This window comes from Oryzias melastigma, linkage group LG5 (assembly GCF_002922805.2).
Source record: "Oryzias melastigma strain HK-1 linkage group LG5, ASM292280v2, whole genome shotgun sequence".
Lineage (NCBI taxonomy): Eukaryota > Metazoa > Chordata > Actinopteri > Beloniformes > Adrianichthyidae > Oryzias > Oryzias melastigma.
Window position 1 is genome coordinate 33785618 of NC_050516.1, and position 23349 is coordinate 33808966.

Genomic DNA, 23349 nt, shown 5'->3' on the forward strand with positions numbered 1-23349 from the left:
AGTAAAGAGCTTTTAGATCGTTTTCCTCGAATTAATCTGTTTTAACTTTCGTAAGTTTCTCCGTTTGTTTAAAGTAGAAACAAACAGGTAAGTTTTGTTGTTTAATCTAACAATAAACACGTGTCCGTCAGCTCTCCCGCAGGACTCTTTTCTATCACCTTGGTAACTGCCGTATTCCGATGAGAAGTGTCGTACGTCAGATGCGTCTCAACGGGAAGTGAAGCTGGACCGCGGCTCTGATTGGCTGCCGCTCAGGGTCAGGCAGAGTTGAACTGAGCATGCTCGCTGGTGGCTGGAAGAAAGGACGGGAAACTGTCATCTTTGGGTCAAGGATACTTTTCAACGTCTCGCTTCGCTGTAACCACCAACATAAGCTTTTTATTAAAAGCACGGTTCTGTATCTAAATGAAAATTTTAGTTAAATTCCAAAGCTTCGTTTTTCTTTTAATCGACGCGCGTTTCCTTGTTTTGGCTAATTTAGCATGCTAGCTTCCCCCGCCGTTCACGGTCGTGCAGAACTAACCAACCACATTGAAGTGCGCGTGTTGATCCGCAGGAGCTTGCCTTTCAGAAATATTAACATAACAAAGAAGTCTGAATGAAATTGTCGGCTAGCCTAGCAAGAATAATCTTTTATCGCGTATTTGCGGGAACTCGCAAAGCTGCAGTAAGAACGGCGCACAGCTTCAGCCCTGCAGGAGGAATCTGTTCCCCCCAGTCCCTCCGCGGCTGCTCAGATTCATGCTCGTTCCTGCGGCGGAAGGATCCGTGCGTCAGCGTCGTGCCCGTGTCCATGCAGCGGCTCCTTTTCATTCATTGATAGCCTTGTAGCTCAGCGCGCGCGCGCCTCTCTACTGACCCGCGGACCGGAGAACAGCTTCGATCATGATTCCCGACAATGTCCCGGAGGAGAACGTGTTCTACGGGTCCGGGGACCTGAAGAAGGAGTCTCACGTCCCCAGCTTCGACAAATACAAGGAGCTCTACCTGAAGTCTATCGACAACCCCGATGGTAAGGTGTAATGACGTCACGAACTCCTTCAGATGTGCTTCTATTGTTCTTTAGGTTTGTAAAGTGGTTAGAAAAACTTTAGTCGCTCTTCTTGTGATCTCTAAAGTGATCCAGATCCGGGTTTCTCTAAATCAGGACCTCTGATGACTGCTGGACACACACCCCCACTTTTAGATCACTCCTCTTGTATTGCACATGTAGGATTGAAGTATTAAATGTGACTTTGCTGAGTGGCAGGTTCTGATGAGGAAACCTTAAGCCCTGCAGTTCCTCTAAACCAGGGGTCGCAACCTTCAACATTGAAAGAGCCATTTGGGCTCGTTTTCTACTGATCAGAACCTGGAAGGAGCCGCAGGGTGTCACTTTAGGCTTTAAGAAATTTAGATTTACATTCATGACCTTCTTTTTTAAAATAATAAATGTGAACTATGTCTTTCTTTTGGCACAAACAAAAGCAAAATATATATATAAAAAAGAAGAGCCTTGCATCTTTAAAAATGTGCTTTCCGTTTTAACTTATTTTCAAAATAAAAGATGCTCTGTGCCCAACAGGATCATCTCAGTGCAGCTCTGGACAGCTAGTAACCAATGACATAATATGTGCTTTTAACTCATGAAAGATCAAACTTTTTACCAAAGTTTTGCTTTGTTTACAAGATCTGTTCATTCTGGAGGTAGAGTTGATCAAACAAGACGTCTTCAGGTCAACAGGGATTTAAAAACCTACATAGTTTATCATCTATGTGAACCTCAGACATCAATTTATACATTTAAATAATCTAAATTTTATAAATGCTAATTAAGTAATCCTTACTTTAAAAAAATTGTATTTTGTTTTTCTTTTATTTGTTTTTTTTCCCTCTTTGTCGTCAGCAGTCTTACACTGGATCTTCTGTCTCTCCATGGTAGCTCTTTCCTCTAAGAACAATGCTAATAGTTTAAAGAAATAATAAATTGGTTTAAGTTAAGCACATGCTGCATGGTAGCCTACTCGGTGTCATAATGAGAGTTTCATGTCTGACTTGGTTTTCTTGGATTTTTAAGTTAAGCAAAACTGCTGCTATAAAGGGGATTTTATTTGACACAGAGTGTATTTTATTTTGAAAGGAATGTGTATGTGCTGCTCTCAAAAGCAAATAAGTTAAAGTGGTTATTTAAAGAAAAATAAAACTTTTTAAAAATGTAATTATTGAAAATATTTAAAAAGCACATTTTATAAAGAAATGGCTAGCATAAACAAACAAAGTGTATTTTCTGACAGATTCGGTGGGATTTAGCGGCTCTTGTTGGACCAAATGGCTCTCGTGATATTAAAGGTTGCAGATCTCTGCTCTAAACTGTTTTTCAGCAAAGAATCGGTACTCTACATGCTTTTCCGAAACATCTAATATTCGAATTTATGTATAGATTATGTTATTGCAGAATGCAATGGTCGGATTATAGATAAATTCCATGCTTAGTGCAGTCTACGTCTTTATGTGTCTGTTTGGTATTTAAGATGATTCCTCTTTCGCTTACAGACCAATGAAGATAGTGTTTTTAACATGTTCTTGTGGCATTTTTCGAATGATGATGGACATATGAGCATTTCTTTATTCAAATCATTGTGAATCAGGAGCAGATATTTAAAAAAGCCGCTTGAAAAACAGCTGATGCATCCACTTACAAATAGATTGGAGTGAGACTTTAATGCAATTTTTTCCTTTTGTGTATATTTTTATATGTTTCCATGACCAATCAAAGTCTATGGTGGTGCTTTATTGTTCACGATCTAGTAGGTTTGATGTGAAGTCGATCGGTGTTGAAGGACTGTCTCAATCTGGGATCTAAGGAAGGATGAGCTTTGTTTCCAAACAGCCTCAAATTCAACAAAGAACTTTCGCAGATCTGAATCCTGCTGTTATCACATGCAAAGCTTAGAAAAGTCCATCTCTGAATGGGGCCTCATGACGGTGTTTTCTGTGTTTGGGAGGTGATTCTCCCGCCTAAACTCTCCCTTCCTGCCCCGCAGAGTTCTGGGGCGCTGTTGCTAAAGACTTCTTCTGGAAGAGCAAACCCACAGGCCCGTTCCTGAGCTACAACTTCGACGTGACTAAAGGAGAAATCTTCATCAAGTGCATGGAAGGAGCCTCCACAAACATCTGCTACAACCTCCTCGACCGCAACGTCCACGAGAGGAAACTGGGGGATAGAGTTGCGTTCTACTGGTTAGTACGAAGTCTGGAGTTTTCCTCAAGACAGTGTTAAAGTTGATAGCCGTTTAAAACATAATTAAATGTAATTTCTTCTATGATTTTCACTCTTGAACGTGAAGGCTCAGAAGCAGAGAGAGCTCTTCATTTGCAGAAGGGAACAAATCTCATTAATTGTTGGGTTCATTTGAACCCGTTTGAGACTGAACTCGACTCCCGTCCTCAGATAAATCAGATGTGAAGTGAGCCCTGAGCTCAGAACCTTTCTCATGATTGTTTCAGGGAAGGCAACGAGCCGGGCGATGAATCATCCGTGACCTACAGGGAGCTCCTGCAGAGGGTCTGCCGGTTCGCCAACGTCCTCCGATCGCAGGGTAAGTTACGGCCGCCTCCCCCAGCCAAGTCATTCGCTAAGTGCACTAACGCCTCACAACAGTCAATCCTGTCACCTTGTTAGTAAATGGAAGAGCTTCTTTAAAAAAAAAGCAAACATTAACCTCCATGTTTACACTGAAGTGCTGAGCGGTCAGTTTTACTCCTCTGGAACAGCAGTCTACTGCTCCGCTTGACTTTTGCTGCTGCTACGCGTTGTCATGGCAACAAACCTTGTTGCAATTGCTGCTATAAGTACATCGGTTTGTTTGCAATGCGCAGAGCAGAAACATGTAAAATACCAACAGATAGATGATGGTTCAGAAAGCTTTGGAGATGCTTCGATAATAATTTCCAGAAACGATTCGATTCAGAAGCGCCGATTCTGATTTTGTTCCCCGATCATTTATACGCATTTGTTTAGAAATATATAAATAATCTACTATATGTTTTGATTATATTGATCTGATCCAGATCACATACTGATAAATGTATCAGTGAAATAATGAGATTGTTAATATCATCCAGAGTTACATGGATTCTCTAAAGTTCTAACAAAAATGTTCAGATCATTAACATTAGAAACATTGTTCTGCTTCTCCTGGAGGACGTTTCAGTTCGACCTCTAGGTGGCGATGGTGCTATAATATTACACCTTATTCCAGAAAAAGCAGTAAGAATGAGCAAAAAAACTGTTTTAGACCACAGATGGTTAATTAAAAAATCCTTAAAAGAGTTTTGAAAATTCCAGTATTAAGTCAGCAATGTATGATTGTATGTTTTGCGTTAGCATTAGCCATCTTATGGGAAATCCCATTATATGTTAGCATCAAGCTAGCGGACTTTAGCATTGTGTGCTAAATTGATTTCTATTTTTATGGATTGATTATTGTCCTATTAAGCTTAAATCAATTCAAATCGACTAATCAGTTTAGCAACCCAATCCTGTCTGACCAGATCTGAAAAACCCAAAACCCTCAGCGGTGTCCTCAGAAAGAGAACAGTCCTGTAGGAGCGAGCCGAGTCATCTGGAAAACTGCTCTAGGAATCTAGTTCAGAATGTTCTGGGAGAGAATATTAGACGTAACAGAGTTCTCCTTGGAGTTGGTGGCTGGTTGAGAGCCACAGACTCAGATGTTTACATGGAAAACACCTTGCGGCATTCAAGTGTACCTACAGCTCAGGAGCCACTTCCAAAGATCACAGCAGATCCACGACAGCTCAGAGCTTCCAGAAAGCTCTGCAGCAGTTAAAATCACACGTTTCATCAGACCCAAACTGAGTCAAGAGGAAATTGTTTCAACTGTAAATTGCATCATATTATGAAAGACGGTGTTTCTCTTCGTAACGGGCCCTTAAGAACAAACATTAATGGGAAAAGTCTGAGTAATTGATATTAAAAAACACACAAAAAACAGTCAGTGATTGAGAAATCCTTTTGGAAAACAGGTGAAACATCTTCAATAATAAGAGAAAAGCAAAGTCCAGCTGTCTGCATTGATTCACCTTCTAATTCTAACCAGGATGAATGAGAGTCTACTCTGACAGAATGGAAAAAGGATCATTTCTGCTTTTTTAACTGATTATCTGCTCAGCAAACAGCATTGAATGTGCTTTCTGGTTTCTCATATTCTGCTCTGGAGGCTGTTTGTTTGTCTGTGCCCCCGGCGGAGCTTTGGGACGGGTGTTGAACATTCGGTGGGGACATTTCATCATTAAACGTTTCATTTGTCTTCTGCTGAGTATGAGCAGAAACACATTTCTTCAGTTTCTGTCATGAAGGTGAAGCTCCTGCAGCGCAGTGACATTTATGTCTCTGGTCAGTCTATGCCATGTGTTTCATAAGCTGAGCACTATGTTGGGTTTTTCACGTGAATCAACGTGTCCTGTTGTTGTTATAACTAGAGCCAAACTAGTCATAGCTAGTTAGCAGGTTATTTCAATGTTTCTCTCAATGTTTGTCTTTGTTTTAACTTTTAGTTTCTTTTGATACTTTATTAAAAGCTGAAGAGCAGAAACCGTAACATTAAGATACATTTTGATTTCATAAAGCAGGTTGGTCATATTTTGTGTGTATATTTTCCTTGTTTGCATCAGAGTTAAATAGACTAAGTTCAATCAAATTTTATTAATAAAGCCCAATATCACCAAAAAAATTGCCTTATTGGGCTTCATACCGGTAAATATATAAAAGCAGAAGGTCGGCCATAAAATATAAACGATGGCTAGTTGCTAAACTAAACAGATTAAATAAAACTGGTTATCCTGGTCATTAGACCCTTCTTCTCGGTAAGGAAAAACTCCATTAAAAAACTGATTCAGGAACAAGGCCGAAACCTCAGGGATCCCCACACGAAGGAGAGATCCTCTCAGAACGGACAGGCGATTTACCAGAACTATTAAAGAAGAATGAACTCATCTAACTCTACAACTATGTATTTGAATAGAGTTCTGAAAGATAGGACTGGGGGACAGGTGGGGGCGAGTCCACAGCCAAGAACAGGAGCACTGATGATCCCACTCCGAGGAACAACACGTGAATCACACTGCACCAATCAGAAGCATAGAGAACTAAATAATAAAGAATAGAGGAGAGGTGATGTGAATGAGAATAGAGCAGAACCTCAGTGCACCATACTCTTCCCAGCCTTCTAACCATCAGCCTGTTAGTAAACTAATGGTTATTGAGTTTTAATTCAAACATGTTCATAGTAAGATGAAAGCAGTATGGCTCATATAGTTAATCTGGATAATGACAATGATAGAAAATGTAAAATTGTTAGCATATCAATATTAATTTAAGTGCGTGACCTGAACTCACCCGTTGAAGTTCAACAGTTCTTCAGTCTCTCGTCTCCTTTTTTCATGTTTCCAGGTGTGAAGAAGGGCGATCGCGTGTCCATATACATGCCTATGGTGATTGAGCTGGTGGTCGCCATGTTGGCCTGTGTTCGCATTGGCGCCGTCCACTCCATCGTTGTAAGAATGACTCTGCAGTGTTTGTGATCAGTAATGAGTTCAAGTGAACACCTAATGAAAGTCTGTTTGCAGTTTGCAGGGTTCTCTGCAGAATCTCTGTGTGAAAGGATCATGGACAGCCAGTGTTTGCTGCTCATTACTGCAGGTCAGCTTCAGCCCTCAAAGCACGGAGTCGACTGATGTCACTTCCTGTTGGTGCATCTTAGTTTCCTTTTGATCTTATGATTTGCCCGTCAATGGACAGCAAAACTATCATTTACCATTTATTAGTGAGATAATTGTGTGCATGTGTCTAAAGCTTAACTCCAAAATAACCTAAAAAAATCAAAAAAATCAAAAAATAGCTAAAATAGTTAGCATGTAGCTGAAATATTAGCCATTAATAAATTATAAAATAGTCCAAAAATAGCATAATGCCATTATTACTTTCAACTTTCCTACACTCTGACTCCATTAATATAAAGTAACGACTAATCGACTATTAAATTAGTCGTTTGTAGTCGACTGATCCTGCTGCCGTTCTCCTGTGTGAGAGCGGCTAGAAAAGTGTTGTTGACAGAGTCATCCACACCTTCTCTGGATTAGAGTGGATTAAAATGTCCTAATCCAGGAGTTAATCAGGCCATTCAAACACTCATCTCTCTCATTCATTCAGGGTCTCTGAAGTGATTCATAGAGACTTTGACTGACATGCTGTTATAAAAACCTGTTATTGCTTCATCACCATGATCAAAGATTAACATCCGAGTCATCCTGCTGCTCGCACTCTTCTGTCAACTGAGTTTACACAGCTGTTTATTTAGTTGTAATTGGACTTATTTCTAAAAAAAATGTCAAAATAATCTTATCCCATTAAGATCTGAGTGAAATGATACAAGATGGAGGCTACACACATTTGGATTGTTAAGTTTGGTGTTTTCTATCTTTTTAAAGTGATGTTTTGTTGCTTTAAGGCCGAGTGACTGTTATCTTTAATCTGTTTCTCCGACCAAAAGAAGCTTTTATTCACCATCATGGTTAGTTTTTATTTAGATGCACTAACTTCCACAAATCTTCACTCTTTCTCTGCTCCGATTCCTGTTTGTTCAGATGGCTTCTATCGAGGAGACAAGCTGATCAACCTGAAGCACTTAGCTGATGAAGCTCTGCAGAAATGCCGGGACAAGTAAGCGCGTTGTGTGTCGACATGCTCACGGTTTGTCGTCTGTGTTTGGGCTCGTCAAAACCGTCATGTTTTGTGTTTGCAGAGGCTTTCCTATCAAGAGATGCATAGTCCTTAAGCATTTGTCCAAAGAGCCAGAGGAGTCTGTGGACTCTCACTCTCCTCCTGCCAAGCGATCCTGTCCAGATCTTCAGGTAAACAAGAGAATCCACTTCTGATCAACACTAGGTCTGCTACTAGGTCCTCAGAGCTGCACGGTTCTCATTACAGACATTCATATTAGGTTTTTTTTTATTACAGCACAACTTAAAAAACATTTATGTCAACTTTACCATTTAAAGGTTTGAAGCGGACGTTGTGTAGCAGAAAACTTGATCATGCAGTCACAAATTTTGAAAGAGTAAAAACCTTGGATCATGATGACCGCCATGCATCCTCCCCATTAGAATCAACGTCCACAGCTTCTAACCTGAGACGAACTATACTTTCTTGAGAGATGAGGATCAAATTGTTGGAGCTCTTCGTTAATAAAAGCAAGTTCACTTTGATCAAATACCATCAAACTGATGGAAATGATTCTAACATTCACAGAAAATCAACCAATGAGAACCAGATATTGATGTTCAGAGAAACCAAAGACAGTGACGTGGACAAAGGGGGGGTGGGGATTGGTCCATTCACTGCTCGAGGGTCCAGATGGTGTTCTGGAGCTACTCCAGCAGACCTTTACCAGGATTTAAACCTTCTCATTGGAGCCTCTTCAGAACAGTCCAGGGTTTCGCCTTCATCCATTCTTGGGAGTTTTGGGCCACAATCCCGTTTAGCTTTGGGCTATTCTCTGCATGTTTACATTGAAAGTGGGGTCATCTGGACCCCAAAAAACAGCAGCTTGAACTTTTATTTCCCCAAAGGTTTTTATCTTCACTGGTGTCAGTGCCAATGTAGTTTGTCCTCCGTCGTGGGTGTGGTGCTCCTTCCTCAGGTGGAGGAGTATCTTGGGGTCTTGTTCACGAGTGAAGGAAAATCGGAGTGTGAGATCAACAGGCGTGTTGGAATGGCGTCCGTCGGTTGTGGTGAAGAGAGAGCTGAGCCGAGCCGGTCCCTTAGAAATAGGGTGAGAAGCTCAGAATAGAGCCACTGCTCACCCTCAAGGACACGCTACATTTAAAGGGTCAAAGTTAACTTTCGTATGTGCACAATATCCATACGTGTTTAAACGTGTTAGACTTTTTAAAAGGGCACATATGTGGATTCTCAAAAAAAGAACAGCTTTATTTAATCCTCTAATTCAGGGGTCCCCAAATTTTTTTTTCTGAGGGCCACATAACTGTTTATTCTCTGATGGGGGGCCGGGGTCGGTTTGTGGGCTAACAGAAAAAGTGTAACAATCACAGCCTAAACGTAAACATTTACAGTTTTCCAGAAAGCCAAATATAGTCAAATTTTAAATAATTAATTTCTGTAATCTTCATAGAAAAAAAAACACTAAAACATTTAAAAGACTAGATTACCTGTGATAATACTAGTGTGAATACTGTGAGCTGAATGTGGCCGCAAAAGATGCTAATGCTGATAGCTGAAGATGTTGAAATTTATAACAAAAAAGGCTGAAGCTAAAATCTGAAAACGCAGATGCTGATAGCTAGCTAAAATAGTCCGAAAAACTGAAAAAAGTTCTAGATTAGCCAAAACAGCTAGCATAAAGCTGAAATATTAGCTAAGTAACAAATTACCCTGAAAAAATGGTTTTGGCTAAACCTCAAAACAGCCTAAAAAGAGCTGAATATTTTAATAGTTGAATGAGCTGATCTTTCGGAAGAAAGATAGTAATGAAGAAAAAGTGAATCACTATACATATATACGTGTGAATACTTTACATAAACCAACAGTCTATCGTCTACGTCATAGTTCAGAAGAGTGAGATAAAAAAAGTCACATTTTGTGGTTCTCGATCGGTGTTGCTGATGGTGTGTGAGGGGCCGCACCAAATGTGGAGGTGGGCCTGATCCGGCCCGCGGGCCGTAGTTTGGGGACCGCTGCTCTAATTACTCTTTTTTTTTAGTTTAATTATTGAATCAGTATTGGTTTTGTAGATATTTTCTCAAATCTAACTACAGCTCCAGAAGTTTGGAAGAATGAAGGTTGAAGATGAAATATGCAAGCATTTTTGCTCAGTTTTTTGTTGGTTTTGAGGATTATATCGATAGCTTTAGATATTTTGGTTTTTTATGCATTTATGTGGTTTCTAATTAGGCTGATGGTCAATAATGACTCCAAGGAACTTCGTTGTATAAACACGTCCACCAAAATAAAGTTTAATATTGTACCAAAAATCAAACATTTTGTTCATTTTCATTTAAAAAGAACTTATTGATCTCAAATCAACTTTTAAATTGAACGAATTAATGTCTACTTCTCTAGAATAAATTGAATAATGTCCTGTTTACGGCCCTTATCTTGGATGAGGTTGTCACACTGGACTGTGAGTTCATAATATTGAATGGATTAATATTTTCCTCATGATAAGAATCTGTGTAAAAGACTTTGTTAATAACTAAACCGGTTCAGGAGTTCACTGCTGTCCATGTTCTCCTTCTCAAACCTGTGGAATGTCTTTGGTTAGAGTTTAAGGAGTGAAAGTGTTGGAGAGGCGACCACTGAGACGGATGTCTGCAGGTGTAATGAAGCTGCTGCTCCTGGACCTTCAGGAGAATCTCCTCACTGTTTATGTCAGAATCTCATTTGCTGTTTTCATCGGCTTTTTAAATGTTTCCATGTGTGATATTTGATCTGACTGAACCGCTGAATGTCTGCATCTTTTGGTTTCTTACTCATGTTTTTGTGTTGGTTAACTCTCCCTTTCATTAACTTATTTTCTCCTCTGTCACCTTCCCCCATCCAGCAGGATAAACAGAAAGGGAGGGTAAAGAAAGTGCGCCCTGTTCCTCAGGTATTTTCATAACCCCCTCCAACAGCTTTTCTAATGCCGCCGTCTTTGTCATTTCACCCATAATCCCTGTTTTCACTGCCGTCTCATGTTTCTAGAGCACCGTAGAGCTTGTTCTGAGTCTTCTGCTTGTTCTTGTTTTATTGTCTTGTGACACAGAGTCGATCATTGAAACTATGATGCTCCTATGTGAACCACAAAGACCAAAAGGCTTCACACCAGTTAGGATTCAGCCTCAGTTTGGTGTCTTTTATCAGAAGGTTTCTCTCGTTTGGATCAGTGAGGGCAGCAGCTGGAGTCCAGACTGCAGGAGGATTCTGATACTGAGTCCAGCTGAGAAATCTTCCCATCATGTCCACTGATGGACCAGTTGAACGTCCCTTTAACATTTATCTCTTTGTTTACGACCTCCAGCTCACTTAGAGACGTGCAGGAGGTGTCGATGTCCAGTAAATGCAGACCGTCCCTTCCTGACCTCCTGAACAGAAAAATGTTGTTTTTAACAACTTTGATGACCGAGTGTCATTTGTACAGTTAACTGAACAAGATCTCAAACATTGTTTTAACTGAGAAATGTCATCAGTTTGGATCAACGACAGACCTGAGTGATCTATGTGAGCTACTTTCAGCAGAGATTCTTTTACAAACTCCCGACTCTGAAGGGCTTTCTACGCTGGTGTTGTGCCATGATACGTTCCCCCTGCTAGAATTTGTTTCCCCGCTTTCTGGGATTGTTGATTTGTTTAGTAACACTCATATTTTGTCCCATTCAAGCATTAAAATAAGGTGGATTATTGCGATAGATTTTATTATTCTGTGGCTTTTGGGAGTTTGTCATATTTGAATATTTTTACACACATTCTACATAAAACAACAAAAGCTTTTTGAGATAAAAAAAATAAATTTTTTGGCTAATTTAGAATAAGAAACAATTTATGAAAGTGACTTGTTATGGAAGCATGTAACAGTGAACAGTCGATAAATAGTTGTTGCTTCTACAGCTGATCCAGTCAGAATCCGTGTCTCCTGTCGTTGTTTTAGGTAGAATATGTGGGGAAAGAAATTCATGAAACATGAAAATAAACTCCCCAGAATAAAGAATATCATAATCAGCCACTTTCTTTTAAAAACTTTATGTGAAAAAAAAAATGCTAATATGAGTGTTGGAAAAACAAATCAACAAAGAATGAGAGCGGGGAAACGGCGGGAACATACTTTGGCACAACACCGGGGCGTTTCCAATGACAACTGTAGCTTCTGCCACAGCTTCACTGGATTTCCCCATTTTTGTAAACATCTGCTGTGCAGCGTAGCCTCGTTGGAGCTTATTGTTGCGCTCCCTGCTGGTAAATTTGTCATAGTTTTCATGATTTGTAGCAGAGATGAAGATCTTAAATCTTAAAAATCTTAACATACTGTAACTCGACAAGCCGTGTTTCTCCTTCACTATCTACTGGAATAACGTTGATCGTGTTAACAATTAATAAAAAGAAAAGAACGTTTGTAAAAACTACTATTGCATGCAGACAAACCTGTCATGTAGTATTTAGTATTTAGTATAGTTTTACACTCAACTCTGTTCTAACAAACTTTCTGCACTTTTCCTTTTGCAGCAGCTCCTGTGTTTCAGCTTTGAAAATAAAATTAAAAAATTGTGATGATTGAGGAGATATGTAAAGAAAATGAAGCTTAAAATTTGAGTATTTTGTATTCAAATCCTTTTGATTTAGTTGATGAAAAGATGACTTTTGATAAATATAATAGACTGGATGGGCCACAAGTATGGAGTCAAATCAGGATCTGCTAACAGTGAACAAAAAAACATATTGGAAAATGTGTAAAACAGAATTGTAACTGAAAAAAAGAAAAACAAGACATTGTAAATTTGAAAATTAAATTGTAAATTTGAAAAAAAAAACTTGAAAATTTGAACAATATTTTGTAAATTTGAAAAAAAAATACTGAAAACGTGAATTAAAAAAAACTCTGAATGTAAAATTACCTCATGAAAAATAATGTATCCATTAGTAACAGCAGCTGTTTTGAATTTTCGACTTTTTAAAAATGTTTTTGCTTTTCTGAATTTTTCTCTTTCAGTTCTCTGTTTTCTGTTTCAATTCAGAGTTTTGAGTTTTCGCTGCCGACCTTTGCCTGGATTAAAACTGTACGGCTAATGCTAGCTTGGGGTTATGCTGTAAGCTAGCAGGAGAGAGTGTAAACAGAAAGCTCTCGGTTACGAGTGACAGGAAGGTGAAGTTCTAATGAACACCTGCCGCTCTGCAGAAACTATGTCTTGTAAAATGACAAGATTTTAGGTTTTGGCTAAAAACGGGATAATCAATAAAAAGACTATTGGGAATGCTTTAAAACTGAGATCAGATGATGATCGGAGTGAGACTTAAACCGATTCAAATGTTGATTATCACTCTGAAATCATGTCGTCAAACTCTGAGGCCCCAAAGGTCTGTTTCCTGCCTGTTTTTTTACTGCTACTTTTTGGAAAAACACGCCTGATCCTGGGCATCAACAATAATAATAAAAAAAAAACATTAAAAAAAACAGCAGGTCTTGAGTTGGCACTTGGTTAACTACTGCATAGCCTCCTTGTGATAGATGTACTTTTCTATGAAGTAGAGCTGCCACGATTTGTCGAATATGTCACAACTATTAAAATAATCGACTAATTTAATAGTCGATTAGTCCTCTTTTTTTTTGTGCGCTTTCTAATCCCACGTCTGCCATTGTCTTTGACACACGTGCGCAGTAGTGCTAATCTGGGTCAATAGTAATGTCACAAGAAGACTCTGGTACCATAACAACACGCTGACAGCTTGAAAGTGGGAAACTTAAAACACATATATATATATATATATATGTATATATGTTTATTGTGAAAGATAGTTCATTTGTTTCAGATGCCAATCTCATTTGATTTAAGTCTTGTTTTAATTCTAGAGGCAAATGGAGGAAAGAAGCTCATGATTCATTAAAGGTTTAATAAACTATCAGCCTAATTGTCTATTTTTAGTAAGCATATAGTCTAAAGGCAAGGCAAGTTTATTTGTATAGCACATTTCATTTACAGAGACAATTCAAAGTGCTTTACATAAAACATTAAAGGAAACAATCAAAAGAAATAGTAAAAATGGGTAACCAAACCCTAAGTCAAAATTTTTTTTGTCCGTTAACCTCAATAAATGAGGCTTTAAAAGTGCATTGCCAATTTTTTGACAAATTAAAATAAAATTGTTTAATTCTTGAAAATATAGTCAAAACCTTCCTGTGTACTGCCCCCTACTGGCTGAACCGAGGTGTTACATTTGAATTTCGTGATTGGTCAAACCATGTAAGTTCCCCGTCATGATCCAGCCCCCCCCGCCCCTCTGACTGGATTCTCACATTTTGACTGTGGGCGGAGTCAGCCTCCAACTTCCCTGTTTGGTGACCCTTGAAACACTTCAGGTTTGAAGTTAATGATGGTTAAAATTTGTGCTTTACATCCAGTTTACACATGACCTCATTACTCGACTAATCGAAAACAATAATCGGTGATTAGTCGACTATTAAAATAACGATTTGTGGCAGCTCTACTGTGAAGGATAATCAGGTGTTAAGCTGCTTTATAACGGATGAATTCTTCATACAAGTCAGTCTCTGATTCTGAAGCTGTCTTAATTTATAAGATGAGTTTAGTCTGTAATGTTCATTATAAAAACACTTCTAATGTGAAGAAATCACATTGGTTCATTTTTATTTTGCTTAATGGAGCAGAAACTAAAGATTTGGTCAATAATAAAAGTGTTCCTCAATACTTGGCGGTGTCAGTTGTGTGATGTGATCCATCCTTCATCCGTCAGGTCCCGTGGAACCCAGAGGTGGACTTGTGCTGGCACGCTCTCATCAGTGAGGCCTCAGACGAGTGTGAACCCGAGTGGTGCAACTCTGAAGACCCTCTCTTCATTCTGTACACCAGCGGCTCTACAGGGAAGCCCAAGGTAAGAGCTCCTCCACAGAAGCTCTGCTTTTTACTGTAGGGATGGTAAAAGGCTGAGAAACATTCAGAACATTTTGAGCTGTCCTCACTTCCCACCTCGTCAGGCATGAACCTTTGGGACAGTTAACTTGGACATAATAAATAAACTGAGGAGGTCTGTGTGGATGTCTGAGCTCTTCTCCCTTCCCGATGCAGGGCGTTGTGCATACCGTCAGTGGCTACATGCTCTACACCGCCACCACCTTCAAGCTGGTGTTTGACCACCAGCCCGACGACGTGTACTGGTGCACCGCCGACATCGGCTGGATCACTGGACACTCCTACATCACTTACGGCCCTCTTGCTAATGGAGCCACCAGTGTCCTGGTGAGTGCTGGTTGAAGACTTCAGAGAATCGATCTGGTGTTTAAAAAAAGCTTTAGAAATATCAAATATGCAGGATCAGGCATGGGCCTGGGCGGCATGGCACCCTAGGTGAAAACGAATTTGGCGCCCCCTGCAGGGTGTTGGATTTAGACCAGGCATGTCAAACTCAGTTTGGCTCTGGGGCCGGATCCAGACTTTCTGTTCTCAGGTGGGCCGGATCAGTAAAAGAATGTCAACTCCAACTATTTAGCTTTGTTTTTCAGTACTATGCTTTATCATTCAGCCTAAATTTGTAGCCTACCCTACATATTATAATCACGGATGACAAGGGATCTGTTCTAAGCACAACACATTTATTCACAAACAATGGAGAAAAAAATGATTTTCATGTTTGGCATTGAATGTGTCATCAACTGGTTTATTTTAACAGTTGAGTGAATGCAGTTTTACACCTGAACCAACTCACCACACTGTTGACTGATAACTTGTTTAGTAGTAGTGGTGAATGGTGAAGCAAGCTTGCCGGTTTATTTCTAGTTGGACACATCACGTTGCGAATGTTTATTTCCTGGTACTAACTCGTGTCAGTGCCGCATGCTGGACGTGAGCTCTTTAACACATTTACTGCCCTCTAGCGGCCGGAGGAAGCATTTGGTTTGTATTTATTTTAAAAAATCATAACTTTTGATAGAAATGAGATAGTGACTCGCTTCTTTTTTTGACATACTCAGAAATTTATGACGGGCCGGATTAAATCATCCAATGGGCCGGGTCCGGCCCGCGGGCCGTATGTTTGACATGCCTGATTTAGACGTTCCAGCTGGGGATCGAACTGGGAAACTGTTGGTTTGGATAGGCTACACTGCAGAGAAATTGAATACCGGTACATCACTTTTGAGTTGTATTATTGACATTTTATTATTTTATACACACACACATATATATATATGTACACATTTGTTTTTTTTTTTTTACATGAAATGACAAAAAAAAAGAAAAAAAATGCTTAATCATTGTAATTTGACACCCCCTCCAGCAGATGGTGCCCTAGGCGGCCGCCTAAATCACCTATAGGATCGAAGAACCTGCTGGTTGAGCTGATGTGAGAAACTTGCTGTTTAGTTAGAAAAAACTAAAGTAAGAAATCCTAGAAAATTTTTCAGGTGACATCAATAAAAAAAAAAAAATCTGAGTAATTCTTAGAAATGTTTAATAATTCGCAGAAAAACACACTGGATAGATGGATGAATACATAGATATAGACTTTGTTGTCTGTTCAATGAACAGAAATTCATCTTTCAACACAGCAGAAAACATTCAAATTCAATTAATAAACTCTTAAAACAAAATAATTAAAATAGCTTAAACATAAATAAATACACAACAGATCAAATAAATAAAAAATAAAGACAAGATATGATGAAAGGACTGTCCTAAGGGAAGATATGCTAAAGGTTCCAGGATTGTTGTGTATTCTACATTTCAGTCCAGCTGTCTTCATGACTCGCTTGTGTGTTCCAGTTTGAGGGTCTGCCCACTTACCCGGACGTGAGCCGAATGTGGGAGATCGTAGACAAGTATCATGTGACCAAGTTCTACACGGCTCCCACGGCCATCAGGCTGCTGATGAAGTCTGGCAGTGAACCAGTGCAGAAGTGAGTGTTTGACTTCATTTACACTCATGCTGTGACATCAGGCAGCTTTACAGTTTGAGGACGTAAACTATTCCTGAGAGAATATGGCCTTTATTTGTAGTTGTTGGACAAAAGCGATCTTTTATTTTAATAAATAAGCAGAAGATGAACGTCAATTCGATGGCTGCAACAGCAGAGGACCCCCATTGAGGGGCGGAGCTTAATGGAGCTGTCTGCTATTAGAAATCCAAAGAAGAAACCGGTCATTATTTTATTTTGGGAAGAGGATCTACATGAATTTTCCAAAACAACAAGCACCGGCGTTCTGAAAATTGTAGAAACTCTGCGTTTCACCGCAAAAGTCCCGCCCACCACTGTTAGAGAAGGCGGGCAGTTCAGAGTGGACAGACACGCCTCCACCTCCGAAAAAATAACTTCATTTTATTATTTCCACAAACACAACAAGAAAAACAGAATTCCAGGAAAAAAGTCAAATGGACAGCACTGCTCTTAAGAGATAAATGATTATTTTCTGGACCTCCTGGTATCTGAATCCACACAGACGGACTGAAGCCACATTAGAGAGATCACATCATGAAGCTGAGAGTCTATATAAACAGAAATATCTGTGGTCCAATGAAATCTGACGATTTCTCCTAGAATTATTTTTTGTATTTTACACCAGAAACATGTTTATTAGTTTTTTGACAAAATTTGTTCTTGTTTTTATAAAATTACACCTGAAATTTTAATTCTGTGTTGTAAAAAACAGACTGAATCCCTTTTTCACAGACGGAATTTTCTGTTTTTACATGATTTTGTGTCAAGTGTGTGAATACAACACTATAAAATGACTAAATAAAAAGGTAGTCTCTCATAGTTGAGGTTGTGCTGATTAAAATGATACCAAATAAACAAACAGGTTGTCTTTCAAATTCAAAATAAAGAGTACATTCAAAAGTTGACAAAAACGAGATTTTAGTCTCACTCCAATGAAAATGATGTTTTTGTTGCATTGTTTTCATGATGGAGGGTATATATAAAATGATTTAAGATCATAACTGCTTTTCTGAGTATTTCTTTATTCAAATTGTTGTGGATTAGGAGCAGATGAAAATCTGAGGTTTGAAAAAGATCAGATTTGTGACGCGGCGACTGCCATGGGCGGGGCCAGAGTCTCCTTGCTCTGCTACAATTCAAGTGGCTCCACTTGAATAGATCCATGTCTTCTCTTTGTTCATCTGAGCTGGAATCTGGATCAAAATTGTACAGCTGAAAAAATACAGCTGGAAGCCGATTCAACAGTTTATTGACAAATATAAACTCAAGATCTCAATTTTCCTTTTTCTCCCCTGAACAGTTTTGTTGAGGCTCTCTTTTTCAGTCTAAATCTTGTTTCTTTCCCCCCTGCAGGTTCAAGCGAGAGTCTCTGAAGGTTCTGGGGACAGTGGGGGAGCCCATCAACCCCGAGGCGTGGCACTGGTATTACAACGTCGTGGGAGAGAAGCGATGTCCCATCGTGGACACCTTCTGGCAGACGGAAACTGTTAGTTCTTCAGAAATCCTTCCAAAAGATTCCCCCAGCATCAGTTCTGTAGATCAGAGGAACCATCTCAGTCTTTATGCTGATGGTTCATGGTGGATGTGCTGAGGAGCTGTGTGGTTAAACTTCTCTGTGTTTTAGGGAGGACACGTGTTGACCCCTCTACCAGCAGCCACTCCGATGAAACCTGGATCTGCTGTGAGTATTCATGCAGAACGTGGGTTATTTTTTAAACCCTTTAAGGTGTCCACATCTGTATTCAATCACAAATGAAACCACGTCTCGCTCTTTCAGACGTTCCCGTTCTTCGGAGTGGTGCCGGCCATCCTAAATGAGTCTGGAGAGGAGCTGGAAGGTCCCAGTGAGGGTTACCTGGTCAGCGACCTGCTTTATAACTCCTCCCTCGGAATTCTTTGCGTTTTTTGACGCTCGGCCTCTGTGCAGGTGTTTAAGCAGCCGTGGCCCGGAGTCATGAGGACGGTCTACGGAAACCACCAGAGGTTCGAAAGCATCTACTTCAAGAAGTTTCCTGGATACTACGTGACAGGAGATGGTGAGAAATAAAGACGGTTATGATGTTTAATACTTCAATCTTTTATCTGTTATTTCTACAGTGAGTTTGATCAATCGGTGTGAATTGTTTTTTGTCTTGTCTACAATTTATATTTAAAAAAAACAATAAATGAAAGCTCTAATTCATCTGTTGTTTATTGCTCTTGTTCAAATAGTTTTTTTCTTTATAGTTATTACTAAAACGTAATAGATCCTTTTCACGTGACGTCACACAAAGCGGCGATTGTGCAGTAACCTCTGGTTATATATTATGTCTATGATTTAAAACGACAAAGCTGACAGGTAAACACTGTTTAAAGCAATTTTACATAAGTAATGAAAGGTAACCTAACAAATTGTAATTTAATTTTTTTCAATATTTATTTTCTAAAAGTCCTACCTGGTTGTATTTGTCAGGATTCCTCCTGCAGAATGCTCCACAGCTGCTTCCCTTAAATCCTCTGGATGATATTAAACCAGTCGTGGATTATTTCTCTAAATCAACCCAGTCATAGTTAGATGAAGGTTACAGGAACTTCATGAATGCTGCTGGTTTGATTATGAAGGTCATTCAGATTTTCGTCTTCTAATTTATGCTAATGCTAACGCTAGCTTTCCACGACGGGGATGAGACGTAGATCTGCAGAAGATCTTTTCTGTCCAGTTAAAGTTGCTTACATTTCACAAAAACTCTAAAAATAGAGATAAAGTCTGACAATTTAAGTGTTTCTGACAATAAAGAAAACTAATAACTGTTGTGTTATTTTCTGATTTAGCTCCTCTTTCCTGTTGCTCATAACCGTGTCTGATCCTACAGGATAATAAAGATAAACAAAGAGAAAAATATTCCTATTTTTACAATTATCCCTTAAAATACCCCAATAAATAACAAATACTTGTGATTACAACAACTACATGTAGCAGTTAAGCACACATGTAGCGATGAGCATCTTGGCTGCTCCTATTACATGTGGCTAACATTCATTTCAATCAGTTTTTGTGCTGATATCACCTAAAACACGTGAGAATAACATCAAGCAAAATGGAAACCGTTAGAATAATATCTGCTCAAATGAAAGGTTGATATTTTCACTAGAACCTCAAATATTGAAGATTATTCACATTTGTATTTAGATTTGTGAACGATCTAAAACAGGAAATGAAAATACAGTTCATCAGTTCATTAGTAAAATAAATATTGTACATTTTTCTGTTAAAATTGGTAAGATTACATTTTATTATTTAGTGTGTCAAACAGCGTTCAGCTGTTAGCTTTGCCGTTCTAAACCCAAACACCGGAAGTCACTTTTTGCATTTTCGGCTCTGTCACCATTTTGTCTGACGTCACCGTGAAAAGGATCTATGACTAAAACATTAGTAAATCCAGAAATAGTTATAAACGTGACGAAGGAAAGAAAAACATTTAGTTGTTTCGAATGTTTCTTAATGATCTTGTGTCATCATCAAAACTGCTGGGACTTCTGGGAGTTTCTTGTGCGACTATAATGGACGTTTGATGGTTTCATCTCAGCTCAGCATTCATAGCTGGTCCACAGATGTCTATGCTGGACAGATTATCTCTAAATATTCCCTGATCCTGGACCAGGATCTGAATAGTTGTTCCAGATTATCAGGAGAAATGAACTCTGGTTCACTTAAAGAAACCAGATGTGTCCAGTCTGGTCAGTGGAGTGTGTTCTTGTGTGTTCTCATGCTGATGACATTTCGTCCTCTAGGTTGCCGTAGAGACAAAGATGGCTACTACTGGATAACGGGGAGGATGGATGACATGCTGAATGTCTCAGGTAAGAGTGGCCCTTTGCAGAAATGTATCTCTTTTATCTCTGCGCCACAACTTAAAGAGAAGTTTCTGATGAACTCCTGCTGCTCTGCAGAAACTAGGTCCTAGAAAATTACACACGTTTTTTTTTTTATTTTGTCGAATCACAATTAAAACACCACTGGGAACGCCTTTGCAATAGATCAAAAGATGATCAGAGCAGTTCAGGGAAAAATGGAACTATGAATTTATTCGTCTTCAAATAAATTATTTTTTAGTCTGTTTTGTTAGACAGCTGCTAAAAACAGATGATATATGATCTCCTACAGTCTCACCAAAACACTGATGATTTTGGATCAGACGGTAAATCACAGACGCTTAATAGTAAAAGATAGTTACAGAGTTTGAACTGTGTGTTTCTGTCCAGGTCACCTGTTGAGCACAGCAGAGGTGGAGTCTGCTCTGGTGGAGCACAGGGCTGTAGCAGAAGCGGCTGTGGTTGGTCGACCCCACCCCATCAAAGGAGAGAGCCTGTACTGCTTCGTAACGCTAAAGGATGGAGTCGGCTACAGCCAGACGCTGGAGGCAGAACTCAAGAAACAAGGTCGGTCGGGAACGCTCCGGTTTGGTGGAGGAGGGCACACGAACTTTGTAGATGATCTTCACCAACAGTGACAGTCACTAAACCAGAGGAAGAGGGGAATGTAGAGCTTGGAGGGATGCAGTTCTCTGAACATCAAAATCAAACCTCTGAAGATAGGTTTGAGTCAGAAGAACTTCTCATTTGAAAGCTAGTTACCAAAATGGACTTCTGTTGGTCATGAACGTCTACATTTATTAGTTAAACCGTTTTCAGAACCAACTTTCAAAGTGGAGCTTTTCCAGATGGTGGAAACGCTCAGGAACTCTAACCTCCAAATGGTCGACGCTCATCCACCTGCAGATGTCTAGTTCAGCACCTGCTGGTCGACCGTTTCTTCCTCTAAATCTCTAAAGAGCCGTCACTCCTGCTGTTTATAAACTGGTTATCAGCAGGAACATGCAGCTTCATGTTGTGTTTGTGTTGTTCTCGCAGTGAGAGAAAAGATTGGAGCCATCGCTACACCAGACTACATCCAGAATGCACCGGGACTGCCCAAGACCAGATCTGGTAAGACCTCGTCCTCTGTGAACTCCAGACTAGTTCATACTAGTTTACCTGTTTAATGCGACTGTAGTGTAATGCTGACATGGTGGGAATCTCTAACTCAAACTGAACGTGATTCACATGTAAATTCACCTCCATCACCTCCGTTTTAATACCCAACAAAGTCAATAGTGGGAGGAGCTACTGTCTGGGGTTTTTAGCTGCGTCATCCTTGGCAGACTCGGGTGATGTTGAGAGATCAGTTTCATTTAGAAGATCTGTACAGAAGCATCAGTATCACGTCTCCATGTCTGGGTTCATGAGATCATTCAGAGACTCACGGATCAGTGAGCTTCAGTGACTGCAGGAGTTCATCTAAATGACGGACGCTTTCAGCGGTACTTCTGTCTCTCTCTGACGTGACGGCTTTTCTTTGCCAAAGTTCAGTTATTTGAACTCTGAAAATCAGAATTTCCACTGCACTTCCTGACACTCACTAAATGTTCAAATCTCGCCACAGAACCTCTGAGCACATCTGAACGATGACCTACTATCAGGTTTGTTTATATGGAAGAGCTGAATAAAAGCATCAGTGGACGTCTCCGTGTCTGGATGCAGATCACCCAGTGAGGAGCAGCAGCTATTGTGCAGACGCTGCTTTAACAGGGGAAGGCAGTACAGCAAGCCACAAGGGTCAAAAATCACTAGGAAAAGCAGGCATGGCAGGGCCTCACCTGGACATGTACTACGGATTATAATAATTATATGAAATATTTAAATGTTCCCACAGTTAGATTCAACACTACAATAAATACAAAAAATAATGAAAGTTTAATTTGAACTTTCTCATTTAAGATTTAATTTAATTTAAATTCATCATTCTCTTCTCTCAGTTTTTGTAGATTTGGTCTCCAAACGTTTACATGTAATCAGAAACTACATATTTTTACATTTTGTGTATGTTCAAAGATGTGTGAGTGCATATTTATGCTTTGAAGTATTTATAAATGTTTTCTCAAGTATGTACTTTAAAGCTTTTCAAATAAGTAATTTTAGCTTTTCATCTTTTTGTTTCTTCCTGCTGTTTTTTATTTTTACTGATTACGAAAAATGTTTTGAACCGTGACCCTAAAACCGTGATACGATCCGTGAGTTGTGATACGTTACACCCCTAGTTCTGATTGATTTTACTTTTACTGATTCTACTGTTCAGGATCAAACATCCTCTCTTGAAGTTACTTAAAGTCCTGCTCCAACTAAGTTTTTTTTCTATGTAAAATGCTCTTTTAATTATGATTAAACTTAGCACTGGGTTGATAAAATCAATGAATCGATTTAAACTTAATAGATCAATAACAGATTCATAAAAATAGAAATCAATCTAGCACATAAAGCTAAAGTCCGCTACCTTGATGCTAACGTTTAATGGTATTTCCCATAGGATGGCTAATGCTAACAGTTGATCAAGCTAAACACACAATACTGACTAAATGAACATCTTTATAAACTCACAGGCTGGAATTTCCTAAACTTTGTGGTCTAAAACATCGTTTTTTTGCTCATTTTTTGCTTATTCTTCTTGAAGAAAGTGTAATGCTATAGTACCAGCTCCACCTAGTGGTGGAACTGAAACATCCTCCAGGAGAAGCAGAACAATGTTTCCAATGTTAATGATCTGAACATTTTAGTT

At 39.3% G+C, this 23349-nt stretch overlaps 1 protein-coding gene across 3 annotated transcripts in view; it reads left to right on the forward strand.

Annotated features, from left to right (window-relative positions):
* The first annotated feature begins 228 nt into the window (after positions 1 to 228).
* The window catches only part of acss2 (acyl-CoA synthetase short chain family member 2), a 26451-nt gene continuing 3330 nt past the window's right edge, over positions 229 to 23349 (forward strand). The window contains exons 1-18 of one of the 3 annotated variants that reach the window (XM_024270374.2): positions 229 to 1012; positions 3024 to 3219; positions 3487 to 3578; positions 6452 to 6555; positions 6628 to 6700; positions 7645 to 7720; positions 7803 to 7911; positions 10620 to 10667; positions 14522 to 14659; positions 14854 to 15024; positions 16546 to 16679; positions 18072 to 18204; positions 18343 to 18399; positions 18496 to 18576; positions 18646 to 18754; positions 20490 to 20558; positions 20961 to 21137; positions 21609 to 21683. In XM_024270374.2, the coding sequence (XP_024126142.1) occupies positions 886 to 1012; positions 3024 to 3219; positions 3487 to 3578; positions 6452 to 6555; positions 6628 to 6700; positions 7645 to 7720; positions 7803 to 7911; positions 10620 to 10667; positions 14522 to 14659; positions 14854 to 15024; positions 16546 to 16679; positions 18072 to 18204; positions 18343 to 18399; positions 18496 to 18576; positions 18646 to 18754; positions 20490 to 20558; positions 20961 to 21137; positions 21609 to 21683 (1969 nt within the window). In that variant the 5' untranslated portion in view covers positions 229 to 885. The remainder of the gene's footprint in view (positions 1013 to 3023; positions 3220 to 3486; positions 3579 to 6451; positions 6556 to 6627; positions 6701 to 7644; positions 7721 to 7802; positions 7912 to 10619; positions 10668 to 14521; positions 14660 to 14853; positions 15025 to 16545; positions 16680 to 18071; positions 18205 to 18342; positions 18400 to 18495; positions 18577 to 18645; positions 18755 to 20489; positions 20559 to 20960; positions 21138 to 21608; positions 21684 to 23349) is intronic. The other 2 variants (XM_024270375.2, XM_024270376.2) reach the window with 2 other exon arrangements.